The 23988-nt window shown below is 40.4% G+C and overlaps 2 protein-coding genes across 10 annotated transcripts in view; one reads left to right on the forward strand and one right to left on the reverse strand.

Moving 5' to 3' along the window:
* The window catches only part of PDSS1 (decaprenyl diphosphate synthase subunit 1), a 35929-nt gene extending 29946 nt beyond the window's left edge, over positions 1-5983 (forward strand). For both annotated transcript variants that reach the window (XM_090047400.1, XM_090047401.1), the window contains 2 exons: positions 3362-3442; positions 5496-5983. In XM_090047400.1, coding sequence (XP_089903526.1) covers positions 3362-3442; positions 5496-5636 — 222 coding nt within the window. In that variant the 3' untranslated portion in view covers positions 5637-5983. The remainder of the gene's footprint in view (positions 1-3361; positions 3443-5495) is intronic.
* ABI1 (abl interactor 1) overlaps positions 5836-23988 on the reverse strand; it is a 115683-nt gene continuing 97530 nt past the window's right edge. For 3 of the 8 annotated variants that reach the window (XM_090047398.1, XM_090047391.1, XM_090047392.1), the window contains 5 exons: positions 22879-22962; positions 21145-21321; positions 17058-17144; positions 10094-10279; positions 5836-7935 (listed from right to left, as the gene is read on the reverse strand). In XM_090047398.1, coding sequence (XP_089903524.1) covers positions 7760-7935; positions 10094-10279; positions 17058-17144; positions 21145-21321; positions 22879-22962 — 710 coding nt within the window. In that variant the 3' untranslated portion in view covers positions 5836-7759. The remainder of the gene's footprint in view (positions 7936-10093; positions 10280-17057; positions 17145-21144; positions 21322-22878; positions 22963-23988) is intronic. The other 5 variants (XM_090047393.1, XM_090047395.1, XM_090047397.1 and 2 more) reach the window with 3 other exon arrangements.

Genomic DNA, 23988 nt, shown 5'->3' on the forward strand with positions numbered 1-23988 from the left:
TGTTATTTAATGTATTGAACTTTTTTAAAACTTAATTTAGAAAGTGAGTAGATGAGTAGGGATTGTTGTGGCATATGTCCATATAGATTGATTACTACCCTCAGTTCCCCCTAACTGAAGTCAACAATTTAGTTCCCATTGACTTAATTTGCTGTGATGAATAAATCAGGTTACATTATTCTCAGCAGTCAGACTTGTTCATTGGTTAGTAACAATATTCCCCATTAAAAAGGTCTTCTGACTGCACTGTAGGTGGAACATTATAAAAACTTCAACAAGCAGCTATGGTCAAGGCAGGTCCTGTTTTTCATGCCAAGATAAATAGTCACCTGGTACTGTTAATGCTGTCATTTAATAAGCTTCCATTCTGAAATCACCTGTTTTACAACTGAGGGATTTCATCAGGTTTTGGTTGTTTGTGAGTTAGTGCCACTAGCCACTTTCACCAGTCCAGCTAGGTTACTAGTAGAAGAAACTGAAGATATTTTACTTTACATAGTGAGATAAGATAAAATTATGGATAAGAAAAGCTTGAAGGAGTGGATTTTGTTCTTCTCAATTATTGGCTTTTAGTTTGATTTCTAAGTCTTAATTTCACAGGTTTCCTAAGGTAGGCCAGACCCTAATTATTAATAGTAAGATAGAATAGCAGGGGAAAATTAATGTAATGTCTTTAGGGTTTTTTCATTTATTTTAAACTAAGAACCTCACATTTTTCCTTTGTAGAACATTTAACATTGTGACAGCCTTTAAATCTTGATGATGAAAGGAAATTGCCAGTGCTTAATCAAGCTGTCCTTCTACAGGACACATTGGAAGAAGCTAGTAAAGAGATGCTACAGATTTAAGTGATATGCTCAGTTTGTTTATATAACTTAGTGGTAGACACTAGGGGTGTGCAAAATAGGCCGTATTCGATTTGAATCAGAGACAGTGATTCAGTTCATTGATTTGGATCACTGTCCCTGATTCGATTCAGCTGAATCCGAATCTGAAGATTCAATGCCGATTCAGAGAATCGGCGATTCAGCCATGGACACAGATTTAGATGTTTTTTCTATATACCTTGAGGTACCAGGTGCAGCTCGTGAACACTGAGATGGTGGGGCAGGTGGAACATCCCACAGGAGCACAGGAGGGCCCCCGCGTGCTTATCGGGGAACCCGGAAGTGAACCAAAAGTACTTTCGGTCCACTTCGGGTCCACCACTGAGCGCACTGGAGGGCCCCCCCACAGCTCAGTGATCAGGTGTGGGGGGACCCCAGGTGCTCCCCCAGACCCAGGAGGCAGAAGTTGCCGAGCTGGAGGGAAGTACTTCTGGGTCCACTTCCAGGTCTGCTGCTGAGTGCACTGGGGAGCCCCTCCATGTTTCTGTGGGATGCTCCATGAGCCCCAGCATCACAGCACTCATGAGCCGACTGCTATCTAGAGGTATGAAGAAAAAACATTTAAAACTTTGTCTATGTTCGAATCGTCATATCTTTTTGAATCTGTCGATTCTGAGGGTTCCGATTCAATTTGGAGAGATTAAAGGGTCTCCTGATCTGATTCAGATTTGGAGATTCAGCCACCAAATCGGGTAAGTCTCCGCCAAATCGAATCAGCAACCGAAACTTGGCACAGCCCTAGTAGACACTACTTGTGCTTCCAGCAAGAGATGTCTCCATTTGCACTCAACAGAAGAATAACTCGAGACAGATATTGAAAATAGTGCACACTTTTAACACCTTTCAAACTATCTTTTGCTAAATGCAATACTTTTTCCCAAAGGAAATAAAACATGTGCTTCTCTTGCCCTACCATTTTGTCCAGCTTACTGGCTGTTGAAGATGCTTTTATAAATGGTAACATTATAAAAGCATTATGAATAGTACCTTTTCCTCATACCTTATAAATGGTAAATGATTTTGGAGTAGTCTCTGCCTTTCCAGTTGCAGCTATTAGTAACTTTTTTTTCTGTGAATTACCTTGACTTGTAGAAATGTTGATTGTTTTGTACGAATAATGTCCATGTCACACTCCCTCAAATGCAGTTACAGGTTATTTAACACTTGAGAGCTAGGATCGACAGGATGTTGGATTGTTTACCTGGTATAATTCCTGCTTCTCATTAAACTCTCCATATTTTTAAGTAGTTGTATTTTAAACATTCTTAGCATCTTTCAGTCTCTCTCATAAAGCTACTTTAGAACAAATGTAAGCACTCTTTCCAAATATTTATATGTTACCCTTTAAATCTGCACATAATAGCTAAGAATAGCTTTGCATAATATATGTTCTTTAAAAAGCCAAAGCATGTGCATAATCTATGTTGTCAGAAATAAGCTAAGAGGGGAAGATAATATGAAAATTATAATTAAGATATCATATGCTAAGAAACTTGAAATCATATCCCTGAAAGGCTACCATTTCCCAATACAAGTTTTCCCTGGCTCAAAATATTAAAGGCAGTACAATGAAACCAGAACCCTGTAAGTATATAAAACAGATTTAAAATTTGGCTTGATCTTAACTGCCTCACGTAGAAAAGAGCAATTTCATTTCATCTGTTGTAAAATGCACACTGATGCCAAGGACCTTCCAGCATGACATCTGAAGGAAGTAAAGGACTCGCTGACTTTCTGCCTGAGGACAGTGATTTGCCCAAATAACTAACTTTATTTGGCTTGCCAGTCAGGCAGATCAAATACACAACAGTGAGGGGAAATGATCTTGGTCCAATTCTAGGTAGTTTATGGAGACATCTGATCCACAGCAAATGGGAGAAGTGTTTTTCTTTTCATTTCCTGTGTCCGGCTAGCTCTAGAAATCAAGATGGAACATTACCATTGTGTGAAAGTAAAACCACTTGGACATCTTGTTTGTCAGCTACTTTAGACAAATGGGCACTTCTCCCATAATTAAATATCTTAAACAAAGTATCCTCACTGGTGTGGTGGGAAGAGGTTTGATTTATGCTGCAGTATAGCACAAAGCAGGTACCAACACTAGCTTGACTGGGTATTGGGAGCAGTCTGGCTACAACCCAGAGCTCAGCACAGGGTAAGTTAGCCACAGCACCAGCATTCAATACAAACTACATTTTTACCAGGTTGGTTAACATGGGTACCTGTGCTACACTGCAGCCTGCAGTATAAAACAGCCCCCAAATTCAGTAAGAGAAATGAAGATTGGCAAAGACTCCCCCACCCAGTCCAACTTTCTGATGTGCTTCTTTTAAGGCAGTTCAAGAGGGGATGCAGGGGACAGCTACTGTATATTTATTACCCCTTTTAACTTATTAATGTAATTGTAACTAGTGAAATAGTGAAGAGAAAACTACACATGGAAGAGATGCCAGCTACCTATGTTCTTTGCTTAGTTTCCAGAAATTAATGCTATGATAATGAGGAGATTCAGTTTGCCAGGAGATGTTGAACGTGCACGGGAATATGTACTCCAGGTAAGAGTTGTAATTTCCCAAGTGAGGCTGGAATTCACTGCCTCAGCTAGTTCGATAACAGTGGCATATTCAAAAAAATGCTGTAACGTTTAAGATCTATAACTTTACGTCCCTTAAGATAGAGTTTTATATAGCTTTAGACTTTACACTGGCTGCTAAGGTAAAAATGCTTCACTGGCACAACACTTTGGAAGAAGAGAGACTAGTTATAGATAATGACCAGGGATCCTGGTTTTCTCAGATTTAAAAAATGCCAATTTAAACCCCCCAGCTGGGGGGCTGTTGTGGGGGAGTGAGGGGCATCAGGAGGGTTGAGGGGGCTGTGGGTGGCCTTTAATTTTAATCACACCACCGCTTGTGCCCCGCAGCTGGCTCCACGGCGGTGTGGGATGGTAGCTGCATGCCAGCTGGGGGATGGGGCTTGCACGCAGTGACCACCAACACTGATTCTCACTTGTGGAGCCATGACTGGAGGCAGCTGTCGCACACAAGCCGCCCCCCCGCCAAATCTGGGGGCACTGCTGTGAAGACAGTCGCACAGTTCCACAGACATGGCTCCACAGGCAAGTGGCAGATGCTGCATGCAAATCCCACCCCCCACCCCCAGTGGCAAGTGGCAGCTGCTGCTGCGGAGCCATGCCCATGAAGATATGCGGCTGGTTGTGGCAGCCACCACACCTCCACTGCTGCGCTCCACTAAGCCATGCGGCTGGCTGCAGGAAGGCAGCACAGGGCGTGGTGCAAATCCCACCCCAGCCAGCCAGTGCGTATGTGGCCCATAGAGGGACACCCCTGCTCCTGGGAGTAGGCTGAGGTGGGGGGCAGAGAGGTGCTGTGGTGCCCTTTCCCCTTTTCCTCCCCCTCCAGGCAGGGCTGGGGGTTTTCTGCCCTTTGTACAATCAGCTCTTGCCGCTTGGAACTGTGCCAGCCTGCAAGAGCTCTCTGCTAAAGTGGAGAATCTACAGGTCTCTCTGGTAAGAGGAAATCGGTGTTTTCTCTGATAAGACAGGGAAGCCATGGTTTTCTCTGTTTTTCTGTGGGAAATGGAAAACCTGGATTCCTGATAATGACCTACTTAACTTCCACCAAGAGAAAGCAATTTTTGCAGCCTCATCATGGGCCCGAAGAGCCAATTTCAGTGTCGTTTTGCAGTAGTCCCACCCCTTGACTGCTTGGTCAAGGCACGAGGGGGCAGGTGCCATTATTGCAGTTCCTGTTTGTGCTGCTCTGCCAGCTGGTGCCTTCACCTCCAAGGCAGGCTGCAAGGCTAGGCCACCACAGCAGTAGCAGCAGCAGTGACTGCTGCCTTCGATGGGGGAGCTAGCATTTTATTTTCAAGGGTTTGGGTTTATTGCTTGAATTGTTGGGGGAAAAAAATCACTGCCAACACCACTTTTTGCAGCAATCGTGGAAATAGCTGTTTTTTGTCATTTTCACTAAAATTGCAAAACTGTGATTTAAGTAGGTTCTAGTTATAGCATTAAAGAGATCTGGCATTACATAAACAGTGTTTATGTAATAAACTGTATGAAATTGATTCTGTTGAGTCCAGTACTCTTATTAATATAGCTACTCTCCAGTCTGAAGAATTGAGTAGTTAAACAGATAATAAAGACATTGTGGCTGTAGTTCACTACTGTTAACTTCCGATTTTAGATTTTAACTGAGATAATAGAGGCAAAATATTTATCTTGCCATATAAAGGCTGATTGTATGTTTAAAATAACAATTACTGTAATTTTGCTTCGGAAAAGTAAATTAGATTGCTACTTTTTATTCACATGGAACACTACCCCCATTTTACACATACTTTTACTACTAAACTTGGCCTCTAGTCTGTGGTAGAAGGACCTTAGATAATGAAAGGCAGTCTAGGAAGACAGAAGCACTACTTCCCTTCCACCACTCTTTACAGGCCTTGCTGCAAGGTGCTGTGTTGGCTCCTTAACTTATTCACAGTATCAGCAGCAGCACTTGGTAGTTGAAATAAGAAATCCTATTTGATGCCCTTAATTAGTTTCCCACTTTGATATTGCATGTGGTTTTATTTAAGAGTGACGGCGTGCAGCAGACAAACTACCTCGCCCAACGCTACTGTCATGAAGCAATGAAAGAGATCAGTAAACTGCGACCATCCCCTGAAAGAGACGCCCTCATTCAACTCACAGAAATGGTACTTACCAGAGACAAGTGACAAACTCCTTCCACTAGTTCTGGCGGCAGCTACGTACCAGATGGTGCCTACATTTCCTTTTAGAACATTGTGGTTTGCTTCCAGTGCAGGTTACCAAAAATTATTTTTTTTAAAAACAGAAGAAAGAAAGACCCCACTGGAGTTGCACTTTTTTTAAAAAAAAAAAGTTGATGTTTTATTGAAGGAAGCCATACACCTGTGAAATCAATCAATCCATTTATTAAATTCTATTCATGCTGTATAATGTTTTAATGAAAACTTTGATGTTGTGTGGGGGCATTGTTTACACTTAATGTTAATGCACAAGGCCACAATAAAAATAAATATAATCAATGTATTAAAATGAATGTGCTTCAACTTTCCCTTTCTTGTTTATAATATATGGTGTGTTAGGCTTTATTGTGAAAATAGATAATGGCTTGAATGCTTTGTCAGCGTCAAACTTCAGAAGTACCCAAAATTTTATATAGGAGAATGGTTTATTATAAAAGACTGTACATAAACTTTAATAGGTTATATACAAATTAAAAGAAACTTTCCAATTTATAAAGGAAATACAGGTAAGTTACTGGTTGCTAAATTTTTAGAAAATCAGATTAATAGTTAACAAGAAAAGGCAGTAAGCATTTGAAATAGTTACAATGGAGGCAGGTGAAGGAGTTTCAATATTCAGTCTTCCACTAGAAAATGAATAATTCAGTAACCAAATTTCCAAGCCACCAGTCTTTTCATCATTTTATTACAGATGTGTGTGTATTTTATACCTCACTAGAACAGTACTTTGAAGTCCAAAACCAATCCTTACTACATAATTCTCCAGTACTACAGCATATTCTACATCAGATAACCTAAGCAACACACTGCTTTGTACAAACTGAGATGAACATCCCATCTGACCTTTTGCCTGAATTCCCTTAACTCAAAAGGAAAGGCAAAGTGCATCTGTTAGTTCCCAGTACTAAAAACATAACAGGATGTGCATATCTGTTCCCGTGTCCCATAGTTAAAGGACTGCTAGCTCTTTCTGCCTTACTTGGCCTGTTACCGGGTCCAAGCATAAAATATTTTTTCTCCTATTTGGTCCAGCATGCAGTTTGTTTTGAAGAACGTCAGTTTCAGTGAACTGCATCTATTTATTTTAAAGAGTGCATTGGACACAGTCAGAACGTCTTTCAAAGTACTCATCTTACGTGTAAAGATCTGCTAAGATTTTCAAAGGATCTTAGGAGAGGTTGTGGTAACTGGATGACTTCACTTTCATTGGCCCCTTGCCATGGTAGTTTAAGGGTACAACACTTTTAATCTCAGTGTATTGCCAGCGATAACACAACCATATTTTTGTTAAATTAGCACTTCAGATCACTTTGCCAAGCAAACCAAAGCAATGGACGAGACCTTTGGTTCACTTGTATATTTATGAATGGAAAAGTCATAATGCAAATTTAACTCATTTAAAAAGACTTGAGTACAAATTACACATACAGAAGACCACCCATTTTTGATTCACATGGACACCTTAGAGACTCAAACAATTCATTGCAATAAACTTTTAGTGAGAGTACTCCAAGTAAAGATTACAACAGATTGGAAGCATCTTGGATTTTTAAAAAAAGTATCATTTCAATACATAAGTCTGTATGCATGCTTTAAACAAATAGTATAGTTCAAGAATGAGCAAGAGTCTAAACAAAAAGTAATATGACCAGCACTAACATTAAACTTTTCATCCAGATTTTTAATATGTTAGTCTAACTTAGTGTTAGTTACCATGCTGCACTGAAAAATGTAATGGCACAATCTGTATCATGGTTCATTAAATATTATACCCTACTTCCCCAAAATATTTAGGCTGGTCATAAAATTAACAATGCATAAGTAAATAAGTATAACCAGTAATAGACAGTCGCTTGTTTTACAAACTGCCATCAGATCAGACTAACTGTCTCCAGAGACTTATGCTTATGGAGATGGACATTCAATCATACCATTAAAATAGGATGGCTTGAAGAGATGGGCACATTTTTCCTTAAAGTGTATTAAGATTATTCTGTTACCTTTAGTTACCCCTTGCAGATAATCATGGTATGACCGAATACAAGACTCAACTTGAAAAGTAAAGGATTTTAATCAGCATAGTGCATGATTGATTCAACGTAATTCCCAGGGAACAGGCCAGTCACACGATTGCAAACTCCTTCATACCAGCCATCATCATTCTTCTTTATCACGTAAATGATTGCACCCTCCATAAATGACAGCTCATCATCCTTGTCCTTTGTATAGTCATATATAGCAACAACTATGGAGTAGAGAGAGAGCGAGTTTGGTTCAGAATAGTATCCAGTAAAACAGCATTTTGAAAATTTTTAGAATGACATTTGTAATGGCATCTTAAGGATCTCCATGTTTATAACAAATATTTCTATACCTGGTGGCTGCTTACAAACAGGGTGGCAGGGAACCCCCAGTGCTTGACTTTCAACTTGGTGCGATCCCACACTGAGTACAGTGCATGCTCAGAAGAGGCATTGCATTAGTTTGAGCCAGCGTGCCCAACATCTGTATAGATTCCACACTTGAACAGGGCTTTTTGGGGCTTCTCTCATAGCTGATTGAATATGCTTTAGATAAAAAGCACCGAAACCCCCTACTTCAGCGTCTGTATAGATTGGGTGCTTAAGTGCTGGGTCAAACTAATGTGCCTCCTCTTCCAGTAAAGAGCTGTTTTGTTTTGGTTTTTCCATGTCTGTCAGTGCTCAGGGTCTCTTTGCCATCAACATGATTCATTAGATTTCAAGCTACATTTTCTCTCACCCATCAAAAACAGTAGAAGTGTAAGCCAAGTTAAGCACTCAATCACCCAGCTTGTGCAGGCATGACTGTTTGAGACTTCATAAAAGTATTTAAGGGAAAGATCACTTAGGCAAATAAATAGCTAATGCAACGCATACAGACAACTGTTCGTTACTTCAGATCAGCAGGTATAGCTCCAAACAGACACATCTCTTCATTGAAGTATCATTTATAGTTATTTCAATGAGTAGAACCATACAAAAGTAAGACTTAGATCTTCACTGAATGTTCATGTAGTACAAACTTCAGTGTCAATTCTAAAGCATGGGACTAAACAGATGAATTTGCTGCAAGAGCCAAGAGGAGCAGAGGACTTCTGTGGATCTACAGACCTCCACACTGCCAATGAATGTGGTTCTATGTTTTAAGCAGTATTTTGGAAGGGATATGAAGTCTATATCAAACACTCAGATTGGAGACTTGCCAAATTTCCAAGCTGGCAGACATTCAGCAGCTTTTACTGCAAGGCCATCTCTTCCATGCAGTCCCCTGCCACATTTGCAGTGTGCCTTCAAACATCTGCAGTAAATGAAGCATGATCCAATAGGCAGTAGCCTCGTCCTTCACCCTACAGCCCTGATGCACACCAAGTAGACAGTCCAGCCCATATGCTAAATGGGGTAGCAAGCCAGGACAAAATACCATATAATAATGTAATTAAAGGCTGGCTTTCCCAATGTTTGAGTGCTTGACTTGGTAAACTTAAGATTTTTTTAAGGTACTTTTTGGTATATAATGCAAATAACTTAAAATCTGTTTCTATTGTTCAGCTTCACCTTCCTTAATTCAAACAGTGAAGTTGTGGTACATATCTATGGAGAAGGGTGTGGTATAGCCATCTGGCTACCAGTGTATAAAGTTACCCTGATCCCCATGAACTGGTGTTAAAAAACCCCAAACAAAACATTGTTTTCAAAAGAACATCGCTGCCACTGCATACAGAAAATAGATTCCGACTATCCCTCAAACTTTCTGGAACCACATGAAGCTATCTTCTGGCTGCAGTCAAATATTTTAATGCAGTAGGTCACAGGGGATTTACTGCTGCCCAACACTGTCCCACACTGATGTTTTCCTAGCGCAGCATGACCGTACAGGTAAGAAATGGGCTTTTCAGTTATTCAAAAGACTATTCTTATGGATGAGGCTTAAAGAGCTCCACAAGAAAGTAGGATTTAAGATAAATGGAGGCATTTCCCATATTAATCACTCCATTTTAACAGTTAAAATGGCAAATCATTTCATTGAGTTAAAAAGTTTACAAGTTTGCCCTTACTGGGCACTTAGTGAGGTTATTTCTGGGTGGGTGTCCAGCAGTGCTGAAATAACTAGCTGGTATAACAGTTTAACAAATAAACAAATGAAATCCAATTTACAGATAATGATGAAAGATTTATCCACTTCATTCCGGTACTCGAATATATTTTTAAGATCTTTTAGCATAGCACCAAGGATTAGGCTGGTTGCAATGACTGAAAAGTTAGGAAAGAATGAGTGTAGATGAGACTGAGCAGGAAGATTTTGGTATTCTTTCCTCGTAGTCTACAAGTCAATCAGTAGTACATGGACACTGTGGCGGTATGTAATTGGGATGAATCTCTTACCTTTCTCTATGTAGTTTTTAGGTGCCCATGCAGGGTCCCCATCTGCATATGGATCACTGTACTGAACTACTGCAGCCTCCTCATCTTCATAATCCACTGGGGGTGGAGGTGGGGGAGGGGGAGAGTCATCAAACATGGGCATCTCATCTGGAGGTGGTGGGGGAGGAGGAGTTGGACTATCCGCAACTGGAAACATGAAGAGTCACATCAGAAACTGTGTGCAAGTGCAATCAAACCTTACCAGGTACACTGCATAGAGAGCCACACAGCATGCACTACAGTACCATGCACCAATTAGAAGCTTTGTTAAAGCTACAACACACAACTAATGTTACTAGTGGTCAAATCTATGTGTAAATGCTACTAGAGTCAAAGCACATGCTCCAAAAGCAGAAGCTGTTGCCAGCAGAAAGGGGTTTTTGTCTTTATCTGTGTAGAAGGAGTTACTAGAGCAGCTGCTGAACCAGGCAAGAACTGGAGAGGCATGGGACTCCTTTATGGTTTAACTAAGTAAGAAAAAGCAGGTTCAGAGGAAAAGCTCTGCACAGAAAGTTATCTGACAGGACATACCCAGAATTCAACTGGTGAACTAATATAGGCAGCCACTGTGCTTGGGAGAGGATATTTTAGGACCTAAACGTGCTAGCTACCAAATCTCTAAACAGATTCCCCAGTCAACACAATTAAAAGTAACTTGCGTACAGCAAAAAAGGAAAAACCATATTAAAAAGCAGATTTACAGACATTTGTGTACCTCCAATCAGTTTTCAGCAACATTCAGAATCAGTGACAGACACGAAACAATTAGAAGAAACAAGCAGCAGCTCCTGACCATCAAGCTTTTCCATCAAGTCAGCAAACTTATCTCCCAGCATCACCCCCAGCATCATACCACAGTTCTCCATATTATACTAGCCTGTGAGCCCCACCTACTCACCCCATAAGAGACCCACACTTTGGAGCTTTCCTTATGTCAATTCCATTTGCTCCCTAATATTTTCCATTTTGCCCATCAGGATAGAGGTCAATGGCAGATAACACCACCCTAGCCTGATCCCCGTCTTTAGGAAGTTTCTAGACTAGATCTGCATTTCCTCTGCCTAGCCAGATATTAGGAAAACAGCCAAGATTAGTTTTAAACTGCAGCTAGTACAATAACTGTAAGACAGATGTGAGCCCATGCTGAAATGAAAGCTACTGGGCACAAGGGAGGTTACAAGCAGAATTCCCTAGGGAGGGGGAGTCTTGGGGCTGATGTTATTAAATAACTTAAATGAAGACCTTGGCACAAAGCTAGAAGTATGCTAATGTTGTATTGGTAACAGGATGTTGTACTGGTAACAAAAGAAGGTGCTGTAAAGTAGGATGGGAATACTGTACAGGAAGAACAGGATAACCTGGAGTCCTGGAGTAAGATTTATACCTTTCCTATTACAAAGTGCAATATCACGTATTTGGACTACTAAGAGTTTGTTACAAGGAGGATGTTCATCAGTTGGAAGCAAATGAGAAGACAGACCCCAGAGTATTAGCTGAGCACAAGATTACTGAATCACTGATTTGATACTAGGACACATCGGGTACGGATTTCCCCACAGAGCTAGGGAAACATTCATGCCTTTTTACCAGGCACTGGTAAAGCCTTCTGTGTACAGTTCTGGTTGCTATGTTCAATCAAGGGAAACAAATTTTGCTGGAGCATCAGGTTCACATGGTAGTAATCAATGGTTCGATGTCTAGTTGGTAGCCGATACCAAGTGGAGTGTCCCAGGGGTCAGAACTAGGGCCAGTATCTTCATCAATGACCCAGGAAGATGGCAGAGTGTGCCCTCAGTAAGTTTGCAGATGACATCAAGCCGGAGGGAGTAGTAGATACGCTGGAGGGTAGGGCCAGGATTCAGTGACCGAGACAAATTGGAGGATTGGGCCAAAAGAAATCTCATGAGGTTCAACAAAGACAAGTGCAAAGTCCTGCACTTAGGACAGAACAATCCCAAGTGCCAGTACAGGCTGGGGGCTGACTGGCTGGGCAGCAGCTCTGCAGAAAAGGACTTGGGGGTTACAGTGGACAATAAGCTGAATATGGGCCAGCAGTGTGTCCTTGTTGCCAAGAAGGCTAATGGCATACTGGGCTGCATTGGTAGGAGTGTTGCCAGTAGGTCAAGGGAAGTGATTATTCCCATCTATTCATCACTGCTGAGGCCGCATCTGGAGTAGTGTTCAATTTTGGGCCCCTCACTACAGAAAGGATGTGGACAAATTGGAGAGTCCAGTGGAGGGCAACAAAAATGGGGAGGGGGCTGGGAGGATGCGACTTATAAGGAGAGGTTGAAGAAACTGGGCCTATTTATTTTGGAGGAGAGAAGACTAAGAGGGGATTTAATAGCAGCCTTCAGCTACTTGAAGGGCAGTATGAAAGAGGATAGAGCTAAACTGTTATCAGTGATGGCAAATGACAGAACAAGGAGCAACAGTCTCAAGCTGCAGCCACCAGGGAAGTTTAGGTTAGCTATTAGGAAGAATTTTCTCACTAGGAGGGTAGTAAAACACTGGAACAGGCTACCTACAGAGGTTGCAGACTCTCCATCCTTGGAGGTTTTCAAAACCCAGCTAGACAAAGGTTTGGCTGGGATAATATAGTTGGGAATGGTCCTGCTTTGATCAGGGGGTCAGACTAGATGACCTCCTGAGGTCCCTTCCAACCCTCATTTTCTATGATTCTGTATGGCAGCTGCCTATAGCTGCAGGGGCTAGACTCAAGAGCCCTGAAGATCTTTGCCAGTACTATGAGCTACTTATATCTAAGCAAATCCACATATACCAGCCACCAACGCAAGGGCATCTATCTATACACTCCCTTATACAGAAGACACCCATTTACATACAATACAGTGAAAGACCCTACAGTTACTTGTATTCTGAGGATAACAAATGTAGGTTTTTGTTGCAATTAGAAAGGAGTAGACCTCAGGCTGGTAATCAAAACTGAACTGAAAACAGTGTACTCTCTTCCCCACTCCAAATCAAAGCCTTAGGATAAAGGTGTTCTATTAATAGTACTCCTCCCCTCCCAAGGACAGTATATTCTGAGCGTCTTCCCCCACATCCTGCTTCGTCTAGGTCTATTTATAGTTCCCAACACCTTTATCCTAAGAACATAAAAAAAAATGCTATTCTGGGTCACACCACAGGTCCATCTAACCCAGTTTCCCGTCTCTCCCAGTCCCTAGGCAACAAACAGGCGTGTCTCTCAGTGGCAGAGATGGTCGCTAAAGGTTATTTAAAAATCCTAGAGCCATCTGCAAGCTGGCTCTGCGTGGAACGTGGCAGCTATTTAACAATAAACAATTCAGAACAGAGGAAGTAAACATTCAGCATCCTGATGGCAGTCTTTGAGGTCAGCAGGCGCAGAGCAAGGACATGGGAAGAGTGGCTAAGAAATGGTATCCACTTGTGTCTGTAGGGAAAAACAGGAGGAATTTGGCTCATGCTCTCTCCTGGTAAGCTACCAGCAAGCAGATGCGTAACTTGTGCACACAGGCAGGTACAAGCCAGGGGAGCGTGACCAGCAGGCCAGAGTCAGCCCATAGACCACATCATTTGACACATACTACAGAAAAAAAATTAGCTGTACCAGTTGCCTAGCATGGGTGACCAGACAAGCTGACAGCTCCAAACTGTCAAGTTAAACAACAAGGTTTTGTAGACTTGCATTTAAAATTCCACTAACAGTAAAAAAACAAGTCAACTAAGAGAGAAAAGCATAGTGATGAGTGAAGCTTTCTGGGAATGTATGTGGAGGGAGAATTAAGGGCAAAATTAAGAACGTAATCGTAGGTCATTAAAATACTATTATCTGATTATTCCCCACCTCCTCCAAGCTATTAGCGGTTCTTTCCCCATATGAATATTTACTTATACCGCTCTCATGAGTTGGACCAATTCCATAATCCTTCTTTCTAGTAACAGGAATTGTCTTTTGTCACTGCCTGCCCTATAAAACAGGATTTACTAGCAGTCAGTTTACTGACTCAATCCACTTCACATAGACACACACGTACACACAAATAAATGAAACCATTTATGAACTGGATCCATTTTGTACATTATCTTGGGCACACATTTCACAAATGAATTTCCAACTCAATTTTTTAAATATATATTTTCCTCCTAATATCCATTCTATTGAGCATTTTGAATTCGACTGAGATCCGAATTGTTTAATCCTGAGTCCATTTTTGGCCAGTTTTAGCCAATGAAAAATCTTTATTTTATGAATGAATTTAAGGTTGCTTGTTTAAAAGGAGCAAAGGAGGGTTTTAGAAATACAAAAGTGAAAGTGCCAACAGATGCACTGCTTTGGCTGCAGTGCCAATCAAGCACATTTTATGGGAAACACTGAAAATAAATAAAATTCAGCTTCACATTTAATGGGAAAAATGAAACAACAGAACATACTTCGTGTGCATCAGTAACTCTGTACCAGCTGAGTTAACCTTGCTCTTGGAACTTTAGCCTTTATATTTCTGGACTGATTTTAAGCCTGGACAATTCTGAAGTTGCAGTGTCTTGAGGTTTTGCAATGTATTATTTTCTTTTAAAGGAGAAATGGCCAAGGCAATACCTGCTCTCTGTATTACTGTTTACATCACTCCAAATCCACAGTATTGTGCATGTAAGATGAGGGAGGGAATACGTTTTTGTAAAAATGCTGTTGCAACTACTGTCTAGGTAGAGACAGGTATTTTACAAGGAATGAATCATAAATAGGCAGTAACAACACATCTACTTCTACCGCACTGGTTGTGACTGTAGAGCAGATGTATTTAGCTAAACCGACTGAATATTCTTCTATGAAGATACCCACAGTCAGGTACAGGGCGCAGGAAAAAATATAGGTCTTATGGAATTGCTTTCAGAGGGCAATGAAAGAAGGGCTTAGGAGTTTAGAGAGCAGCCAGAGGATAATGCTTTCCAATCCCAGAGATCCCTGTATCTGTTAAGATGGGAATCCATTATTCCATGGAAGGCAATATCTATCCTGCTCCTTGATGCCCTGATCCCCACTCCCTCAGCAGCAGTATAGATCACTCGGGTGGAGGGAGGTAAGGGCGCAACAGTGAATTGGACAAAGCTCAGAGACTCTCTTAAAACACATTTTGTAGAGTGCATGTTTAGTTAGGAATATATGCACTGCTGCCTCAGTGAGATGTTAGGGCCAACTCTCGTTTTCTGCTCTGCAAACTCAGTGCCCAGTTTTCAAATACAAATGGCTTCATCAAAAATCCAAAACTCTCCTCATGCCCACTCTCCTAGTCTATTTAGAATGGGGGAGGAGGCTTATGGGGGAACCTAAGCTTGAAAAAAAAAAAAAATCTGAAGTTCAAATTTTCCAGAAAGTTATCAGCACACAAATGTTCTGTAACCTTGGTCTCTGATGGACATTATCCCACCATTGCACAGAAGGATTTTGGATGCAAGCTTGGGCCACTTTATTTAATTCTACATAGGCGTGTACCTACATAGGCTCAAACACTTTAGCTTTGGGCAAGACCCTGTGGAATGGTTAGGTTCTCTGAAGGTTACTGAAAGCCGTAACTGCTCCACTGTTCTTATGGGTGCTCTCTCTGCATCCTGTAAGTGGCTGGACTCCGACTGAATCACTACTGTGAGAGTCCTTTAAGCCAGTGGTTCTCACCCTTCTTTATATCAGGACCCATTTGTAAACACTGATCACCAGTCCCAACCCGCTGCCTACCCCCCGACATCCAATGTACGGGACAGCAGGGGGCCAAAGCAATCCCTTACAGGCTGGAACTCTGACAAGGGCCTTGTCCCTTGCCAGAAAAAACAGTTTCCCATGTTTTTCTCCTCTGAAGGAGAATCCATAAGTTTATTGATTCATTTTTAAAGTTTGTTTGCAGCCCTTTCATATATTCTTGCAACTCACTTTTGGGTTGCAACCCATAGGTTGAGAAATAATGCTTTAAGCTATGATAAGTGTCCCAAAAACAATGGAAAGTGACCAGCACTTAGCACCTCAAGATCAGTTTCTCTTTACAGGCTATATTCTAGTAAGTGTTTTAAGATAACCAATTATGTCCACACTAGGAGCATTTTACTGGCACAAGAATGTTACTGGCACAGGAATGCAGTACTCCATAGAAGCAAAACATTCCTGGCATGGATATAAAATACCTCTTCAAGACTGCCTTTCCAGTTAGTATACCTATGCTACTGAGCAGGAGCAAAAAAAGCAGCACTGGTTTAAAAAAATAAATAAATCAGTTTTACCAGTTTAACAGTGTCTACCCTCAGAGCTTCTACCAGCCCAGCTAGGGCAGACAGGGTACACACCTCTGTCCATCCCTGGCCAACGCAAGTATGCTGGAAGATGCCACTAATATGAACCTAGCTAAAGAATACAGGAAGGAAAGAAAGAATTGAGGAAAACGTTCCAGGTCCTCTATATTTATAATAAATTATAAAACTAAACGTTTCCTATTGCTTAGCCATGTGGCTTTCTAAAAAGCTGGCACAAATTATGAATTAGCAAGTACACAGGTGTGCATTTTGACAGCATACTACATAATCTTTTCTAATCCAAACTAAGCAACTATCTCTAGTGATAAAGCCTCAGGCAGGAAGACTGAACACTATATTTTCCCCCAGCTCCCCACAATTAAAATATATTTCTCTACCCAGCTCTGAAAAGATGCCCTATTTCACATTTTCTTTCTAATCATAAATGTGCAGTTCCAAACTTAAATAGGGTCAGTAATAATCATGCAGATGTTACAAAAAAATTGAAGGAGCATGCCCTTCAGCTCCAATAGCAGATTGGTACTAGAAATGCAAGGTGGTATTAGCTTCTGGAAGAGGAAACAAAAGTCTGACTCGCCAGCCATGCATGCTAGAAGAAAATAGGCTCTACTCTTTGTCAGCTCAGCTTGTCCAAACTTACTGTTTTCCTGCACCCTGGCCACGAAGCCTGTGAGAGGTATCTGTGGAGTCAACTGAGGCATAGGGGGAGGGGGTGGAGCAATAGAAACTGGTAGCAACACACACCATATTGGGGAAGTCAAATAGATCAAGGAAAAAAAGGAAAAACAAATAAAAGCAGCCGTCAGTAAACAAGGACCACAAAACAGTATTGAAACACCAAAACACACACACACACAAGAACCTTTTTCAAGCTTTTCCCAACAAAGCTACAGCTGAATTAATGTTTAGGCAATTGAGGATTTAAGAAAGAAAATCATCCACCTAGCTCAGGGGCAGGCAATTATTTTGGGCAGAGGGCTGCTTACCGAGCTTTGGCAAGCCATCGTGGGCCGCATGTCAGACACCCCAGGGCAGATAAATATTAATTTTCAAAATTTTTTTAAGAGCCCCGCGGGCCGGATAGAATGGCCTGGTGGGCCACATCCGGCCCCCGGGCTGCATTTTGCCCACCCCTGGCTTAGCTGAATAAAAGGCAGTGCCTGGTCTAAATGTGTTGCAGTTCAGAAGATATGTTTATTAAAGAATTATCTTGTTTAAAATGTATTATTTATATTGTGGTGGCACCTACAGACCACACAATTTTCCTGTTCTTAATTTTTTTATCATTGTTTAAAAGGAGTAAAATGCACGAAACATACAAGGTTTCATCAAATATTGGCCTCTTGTTGCTACATAATACCAAGAGCCTTATGAACAGCATATGTGTGCTTTGTTTCAATGCTAGTTATAAAACAGGCAATCCTGAAAAGCCATTATAAATTCATTATTGTACTGAAATGACCAATGGCTACTTACTTTATCTGTTAGATGGGGAGCATGCTGACTATTTACTGTTACTGCAGACCTACTGAATTATCTGGTTTTAAGAGGGATCTGGATCTGGGCATACAATAGCTTATGAACTTGTTTCTAGCAAAAAAAGGGTTTCTTCAAGAGTTCAGTCTTCTGTAAGGAAAAGACCACCTACCAACTTGAAAGGCTGACAGTCCAATGGGGTGCAACTGGCTTGCACACATACACATACCTCCCAGCCAATTACTGGGACTGACAAGCACATGTCCTCTGAACTGTACCCCTTTTATTGAACAAAGGATTTATAAATGTGGATATACCACTGATGCTCATTAATACACAGGACTCACAGCCATTAAACTGAAGTCTTCTCTCTACAGAACAGGCACGTAAGAGCAGGAGCAGCTTCAATGCAAGCTCTCCTTACTGAGGTCCTCACGCTTTTATTGAAAAGGGAAAAGCATAACTCAGTCCTATTAATATTTAAGTCCTGAACTCAGAAAGACAACCCTCAAGGATACCAAATACTGTACATCTTTGAGGACCAAAACAAACCAACTAATTTCAGTTGAAGTTAGTTTAAAATCCTCCTTCACCTAACAATGATTCCTATAATGTGTGGATCTAGCAGAACAAATTTGGAAGCAAATTTGAAAGAGGTTCTTCATTTCTAACTAAACAATAGTTAAAAAGAAAAAAAAGAAAACCACCATAACCAATATTAATATTTGACAAATAAATACAGCATTTAGTTCATAAAATAAAAACACCTCAACTATTTTCTCCATATAATTTAAAAAAGAATCAGCAAGAAAGGGGGGGGGGGAAATCCAACACATTTTTCCACAAAAACTGAAGAAAACATTTCTAAAAAATCTAGCTCTTTGTTAGCATGACAATATAATGCTAAGGAAACAACGAACCAGATTTATTGTCAAGGTAGGGATCTTAAAAATCACTAGTTCCAGGAACAGATTAAATTACTTTCTAGTTCAAAGGCCTTTAAGACCTTTAAAAATGGTGCTTCTAAAAACACTACAGACAACCCAAAATAAGGGATAATACCTACATTTGAACACAAATTGCACTGAAATTTTCTTTTTTCAAGAGGTTTTAACAAACCAACTGAGTAACAGCTGAGGCAGTTGAGCCACTTCTGACATAGAGGGTAGTTTACCCAAATAATTACCACTATCAGAAAATAAACAGTTGTTCTTTCTTAACAGGGAGTTACTCTGGGGATTAAACATGGAGGAAACTAATGGGATATCATGTGCGTGAAGGACAGAGACACAAAGATTAACATTAATCTACTCTACAGGGCACCACCCTGCCCTGCCATCTGCCTAACTTCAGGCCACTATGGCTAACTCTCTAAAGTAGTTAACTATTCCACTTGTCTTGTGTACAGAGAGAAATTATTTCTTACTGAAATAATTTTAGATGATCAGTGGGAAGTTCTCCATCAATGTTTTTCAAATATTTTTATATTAAATCGATATATTTTTAAAACTAAACCAGGAGTAACAAAACTCAAATTCCCTTAAGGGTGATGATACTGTAATGGAATATGCATTTAACATGGTTTAAAATCCATCCAAAACAAAAGCATACAGGTGTTTTTAATCTATGTGTGTACATGGTTATAATTTAGAGGGCTGAAGAAAAGGAAAGATCCTGGGGAATGGGTTCCCACTGCAAACTGTAGCCTACAATATTGTTTGCTCCAGGTGAGGGCTGAAAAGGGACAGAAGGATCGATTCAGGGTACAGGATTATAAACAATTCACCTTGGGAATATATTGCATATCAAGTGCTCTGCAGAAACTACCCACGTGCATGCTCTTACTCTGTGGTAACTTATCTTTCTTCTGCTGTGGGATAAACCGCATGCAGGTTAAGAACACACCAATCACCAGCTGCTGCAGAGCAGTTTATATGCAATAAAGATCCATCTACCTTTATCCCACAGTAAGTTGTCTGGGTGTCTGCTACCCCAAGGCTGATTAGGAACAGTAGTATTCCCACCAGTCAAACAGTAAAGTTGGCAAAGAGAAGGTCTTGCTTTGCAGCCTCCTGCTGCTAAGGACTGGCTCTGTTACCCTCCTGAGCAGACAAGATGCTGCTCTCTAAAACTGGCCCAACTCTCAGCCTACTTGCAAGTAAAGAGTACGGAGGAGTGAGGCAGGCTTGGGATGAAGGACTGAGGAGGAACACATGGTCAATTAAGGAATTTGGGGAGGAGTTTCTTGTAAGGAGGGAAAAAGTGGACAAAGGCAGGAAAATGAGGGAGAAGTGTTTACACACCATCCACTCATCAATAAGGCTCTGGAAGGGAGCTTAGCAGTTGGGACCACAGACTGGGAGGACTTATAAAAACTGAGGCTCACTGCCCTCAACCCAATCCCAACTGTGCAAGATAAGTAACTCTACTGTGCACACACAGGTTATCAATATCAGCAGGTTTTTCCACCAATCCCCATGCCAGTCTCATTTTTTTGATTTAAACATTAACATGAAAGTTGGTTAGATAACAGTATTGTATTTAAAACTACTTAGGACTGTCACAACCATTTGTTTCTATACCTAAACAGTTCTTAACTGCAAGAGTTTAACTATGTAAGACCAAGAGGTGTACCACCTCAAGTGAATGAATGGGAACATGAGTGTTGGAGAAACCTCTTAGCATTGTGGTTTACTGTGAAAGAAATGAAGGAGAAAGCATTATCTTGGTAATGCTATGAAAAGGGCTTGTTTTCTAAATTGTCTCAGCATCTATTTACCAGATCATAAGACTTACACAGTAGTAATTAATAGCTTTTTTGCTTCCCATCACAAATCAAAGAATTTATAGCATTTACTTGAAGTATCAATGGTTCCATTTTAGATAAGAGCTCTATACCGCCATTAATCCCATGGAGAGATTGAACCATTGGATTTTTTTGCATTAAAACATTTTTCAATTGTGGAGCCCTTTTGTGTGCATAAACAGCCTAGAAAATATTTCTAAATGTTTGCTTTTAATTACAGGGCAATCCTAATCTTGCCCTTTATATTCGTTGCTGGACAATTTCCCAGGGTGGGGAAAGGGCAAATGTTCAACATACAATTTAAACTGAGACAGAGCACACCTTTCTACATCTTTTCTAAGGAAACAGAGATAAATGCAAACAAATGTTTGATTCTGGCTGTTTACCTGCACAAGCAAGTCATTTAGCTCAAAACAGTCCATGACTGCAAAGCACAGAAGCTTACTTGAGTTTTGAGAATAAAGAGGCCCGCCATTAACATGAGGTTGAGCAGAAAATGGGACAGTCACAGAGGGATTCCGTCTGTATCCACCAGAAGATGCTGAGGAAGTGGTAGAGTTGTGTCGCGAAATTTGCCTGGTCATTGTGCCATACTGGGAACCAGGAGCCGAACCAGGAGCAGCTGAAAAAGCATTAGCCAAAAGGAACCAACGAGAAGACTTAAGCCACGTATTACACTGGACAGAAAGCAGAACACAGAAAAAAGCCCCAGAATGTGACAAATACCTGAAACCAGGACTCCAGCAGGGTAAGGCCAGTAGGAGGTGATCAACAAGAGACAGAAAACACCCAGTTCTACAATATTATGATACCAGCCACATAAACTATTTATCTATGATATAAAAAGCTACTAAAATGTTTCCTTCTGAAATGTTGATCACTACACAGATAAGTTACATAAATTAGCAAAGCTGCAATACCTTTCATTAAAGAAAAAGACAGGTAAACACCGTGAAAAGGTTACATATCCTGTTGAAAGCAAAAGTTCTGGAGGCAAGATTGTTTCAGAATGCAATCTTTTAAATGGAAAAACCTATAAAAAGATGTTCTTTAACAAAAAGAAGGAAACACTCACCACTGCAGAAACATGTTTAGTCATGGTTCACACAAGCACCAGGTTATGATTTTTGGACATTATTCATATGTACTATTTCTACCATTTGTTAACTGTGCTTTCATACAGGGAACCTGCATTAACAAATTTGAATCAACGTACACATACAAAATGTGTCAGCAGCAATTTTTACCAATCACACAGTTGATGTACAATTTGTTATTAATCTGAAACAAAAGAATAACTGCTCAGTCTTTCTTTCCTTTTTGTTGTTTCATTTTTCTGTGTCACAGAGGCTAAAGAATTTCACTCCATGCAAACCAATGAACCTCAAGTTTAACTCTTACTTGTCAATGCACAGGTTCCTTCTAGCTTTCAAGCATAGTAACATTTTGCAGAAAAATCACTGTGTGCATACATATGTTGATTCATATATATATGCAAGAATGCATTCAGAAATTTACAGACTAATTAAATATTATTTGAACATGATTTAACACTTCAGGTAAGAGAAAATGCTCAAGGATTATACAAGTCAAAGCCTCCAAAGTCTGTTTCATGGCAAGAAAATGACTTCTGACAACTGCCCTGTGCTCTGGAGCACTTCTTGTACAGCTTGAAGAGACCAATCTGAAATTCCTGAAGTCTCCCAGTTTCATATCTCCACACAGCATTACTGAATTGTATCCAAATCAGTAGACTAGACACTTCTGCTCTTCCTTCTATTTTCATTCATACTGGTCCACAAGAGAAATCCCAGTATATATCCTCCCTCCCATATTAATTATTGCTTTACATTAATGTACATCATTACTGTCTTGTTTTTTCAAAGTCAGGAAAGCAAGGAGAAGACCTGCACACAGACCAAATTCATATCGCTGCAGATCAGATCAGCTTCACTGGGAATATTAGGGTTCTAAGTAACTAATGCATTACACTTTTTCCATATGCATGTACCTTCAGAGGCTTTCACCAGAGGTATTAGTTGAGATTAGTGGATCTTTGTACCAAAACCATGTACACCCCATTAACAAGGAGGCAGACAGCTTCTGTGTATCCATTCGGAGGAATTTATTATTGATTATGCTAAATAACCACAATCACTTCAGGCTGACTAAGTCTCACCTATCATACTGCCCATCGGGAGAGGTGGTGGTGGCAGTGGTGGTGCTGGCGGGGCTCCAGGAGGAGGAGGAACAGAAACGTGTGCTAATAAAATAGTTTATATTGCCAGTTAGGCTAGGAATAAAGAGCTGCATGTTTAACAAACAAGAAATCAGAAACTCTCCAGTGCCTGATACAAAATTTGAGCCCTGGCCCTACGGTAAGTCACATACTCACAAGCTTTTACTTCTTTATGGAATCCTTTGACTTTCTTAAAGCAAAACCACAGAAAAGAGAACTCCATGTTACATGGACCCCACTGCAGGATCAGGAACCTAAAGTAGGCCTTAAATTTTTGTAAAAAAAAGGGAACATGTGTGATCTGCTCCTTTGTTTACAAAGGATTCCAATGGCAAATTTCCACTTGAGCGTGAAAACGTCAAGTTTGACCACCACCATCTTTTAGTCTGTATTTTTAGTTTGGACTATCACTTCCTCATCCAAGACAGTGTTTACAGAATAAACATTTACTAAGCCTGCAATCATGACTTTCCTCTATCCTGCTATATTGACTAACAACCAAGTACTGTACTTTCTCAAACCTAAGACAAGTCTCTCACTGAACAGCATGTATCTAGAGTAGTTTAGAAACATCGAAAGCTGCATTTACGCAGAGGGGTGGCCTAGGGGCCCTCTCCTCCCTTTAACTCTATGGTTCTGCACTTCTAATCAAACTGTAGAGTTGTGCTCTTGATACCTAAGGTCCTACTGCCAGTTCCTATGCAATTTTTAGGGTACTGAGCAATGACAGTTCTCACACTTTGATTTATTTTTGTGTTTAAAAATCACATTAGTGAACGATATAATTGGTGTTTTGTTTATTCCTAGGTTGTCGTCCCATCTTTTTTAGGTGTTAAAACAAAATAACTGTTCTTTTGATTACATTTTTAGCGCACACAATAATAATAAAACTATCAGGCTATTTCAAAAGATCTATTGAATGAAATGCATGCAATACTTCTTTTTCTTTTTGGGGCAATTACAAATGACAACTTATCCATAAGCATTGTAAAAGAACTGATTTAATCTGGTACCTCTCAACAAGGGAAAAATCCTTTAATTCTTTGGAAT

This window comes from Crocodylus siamensis, chromosome 5 (assembly GCF_052110815.1).
Source record: "Crocodylus siamensis isolate JL-2025a chromosome 5, ASM5211081v1, whole genome shotgun sequence".
NCBI lineage: Eukaryota > Metazoa > Chordata > Crocodylia > Crocodylidae > Crocodylus > Crocodylus siamensis.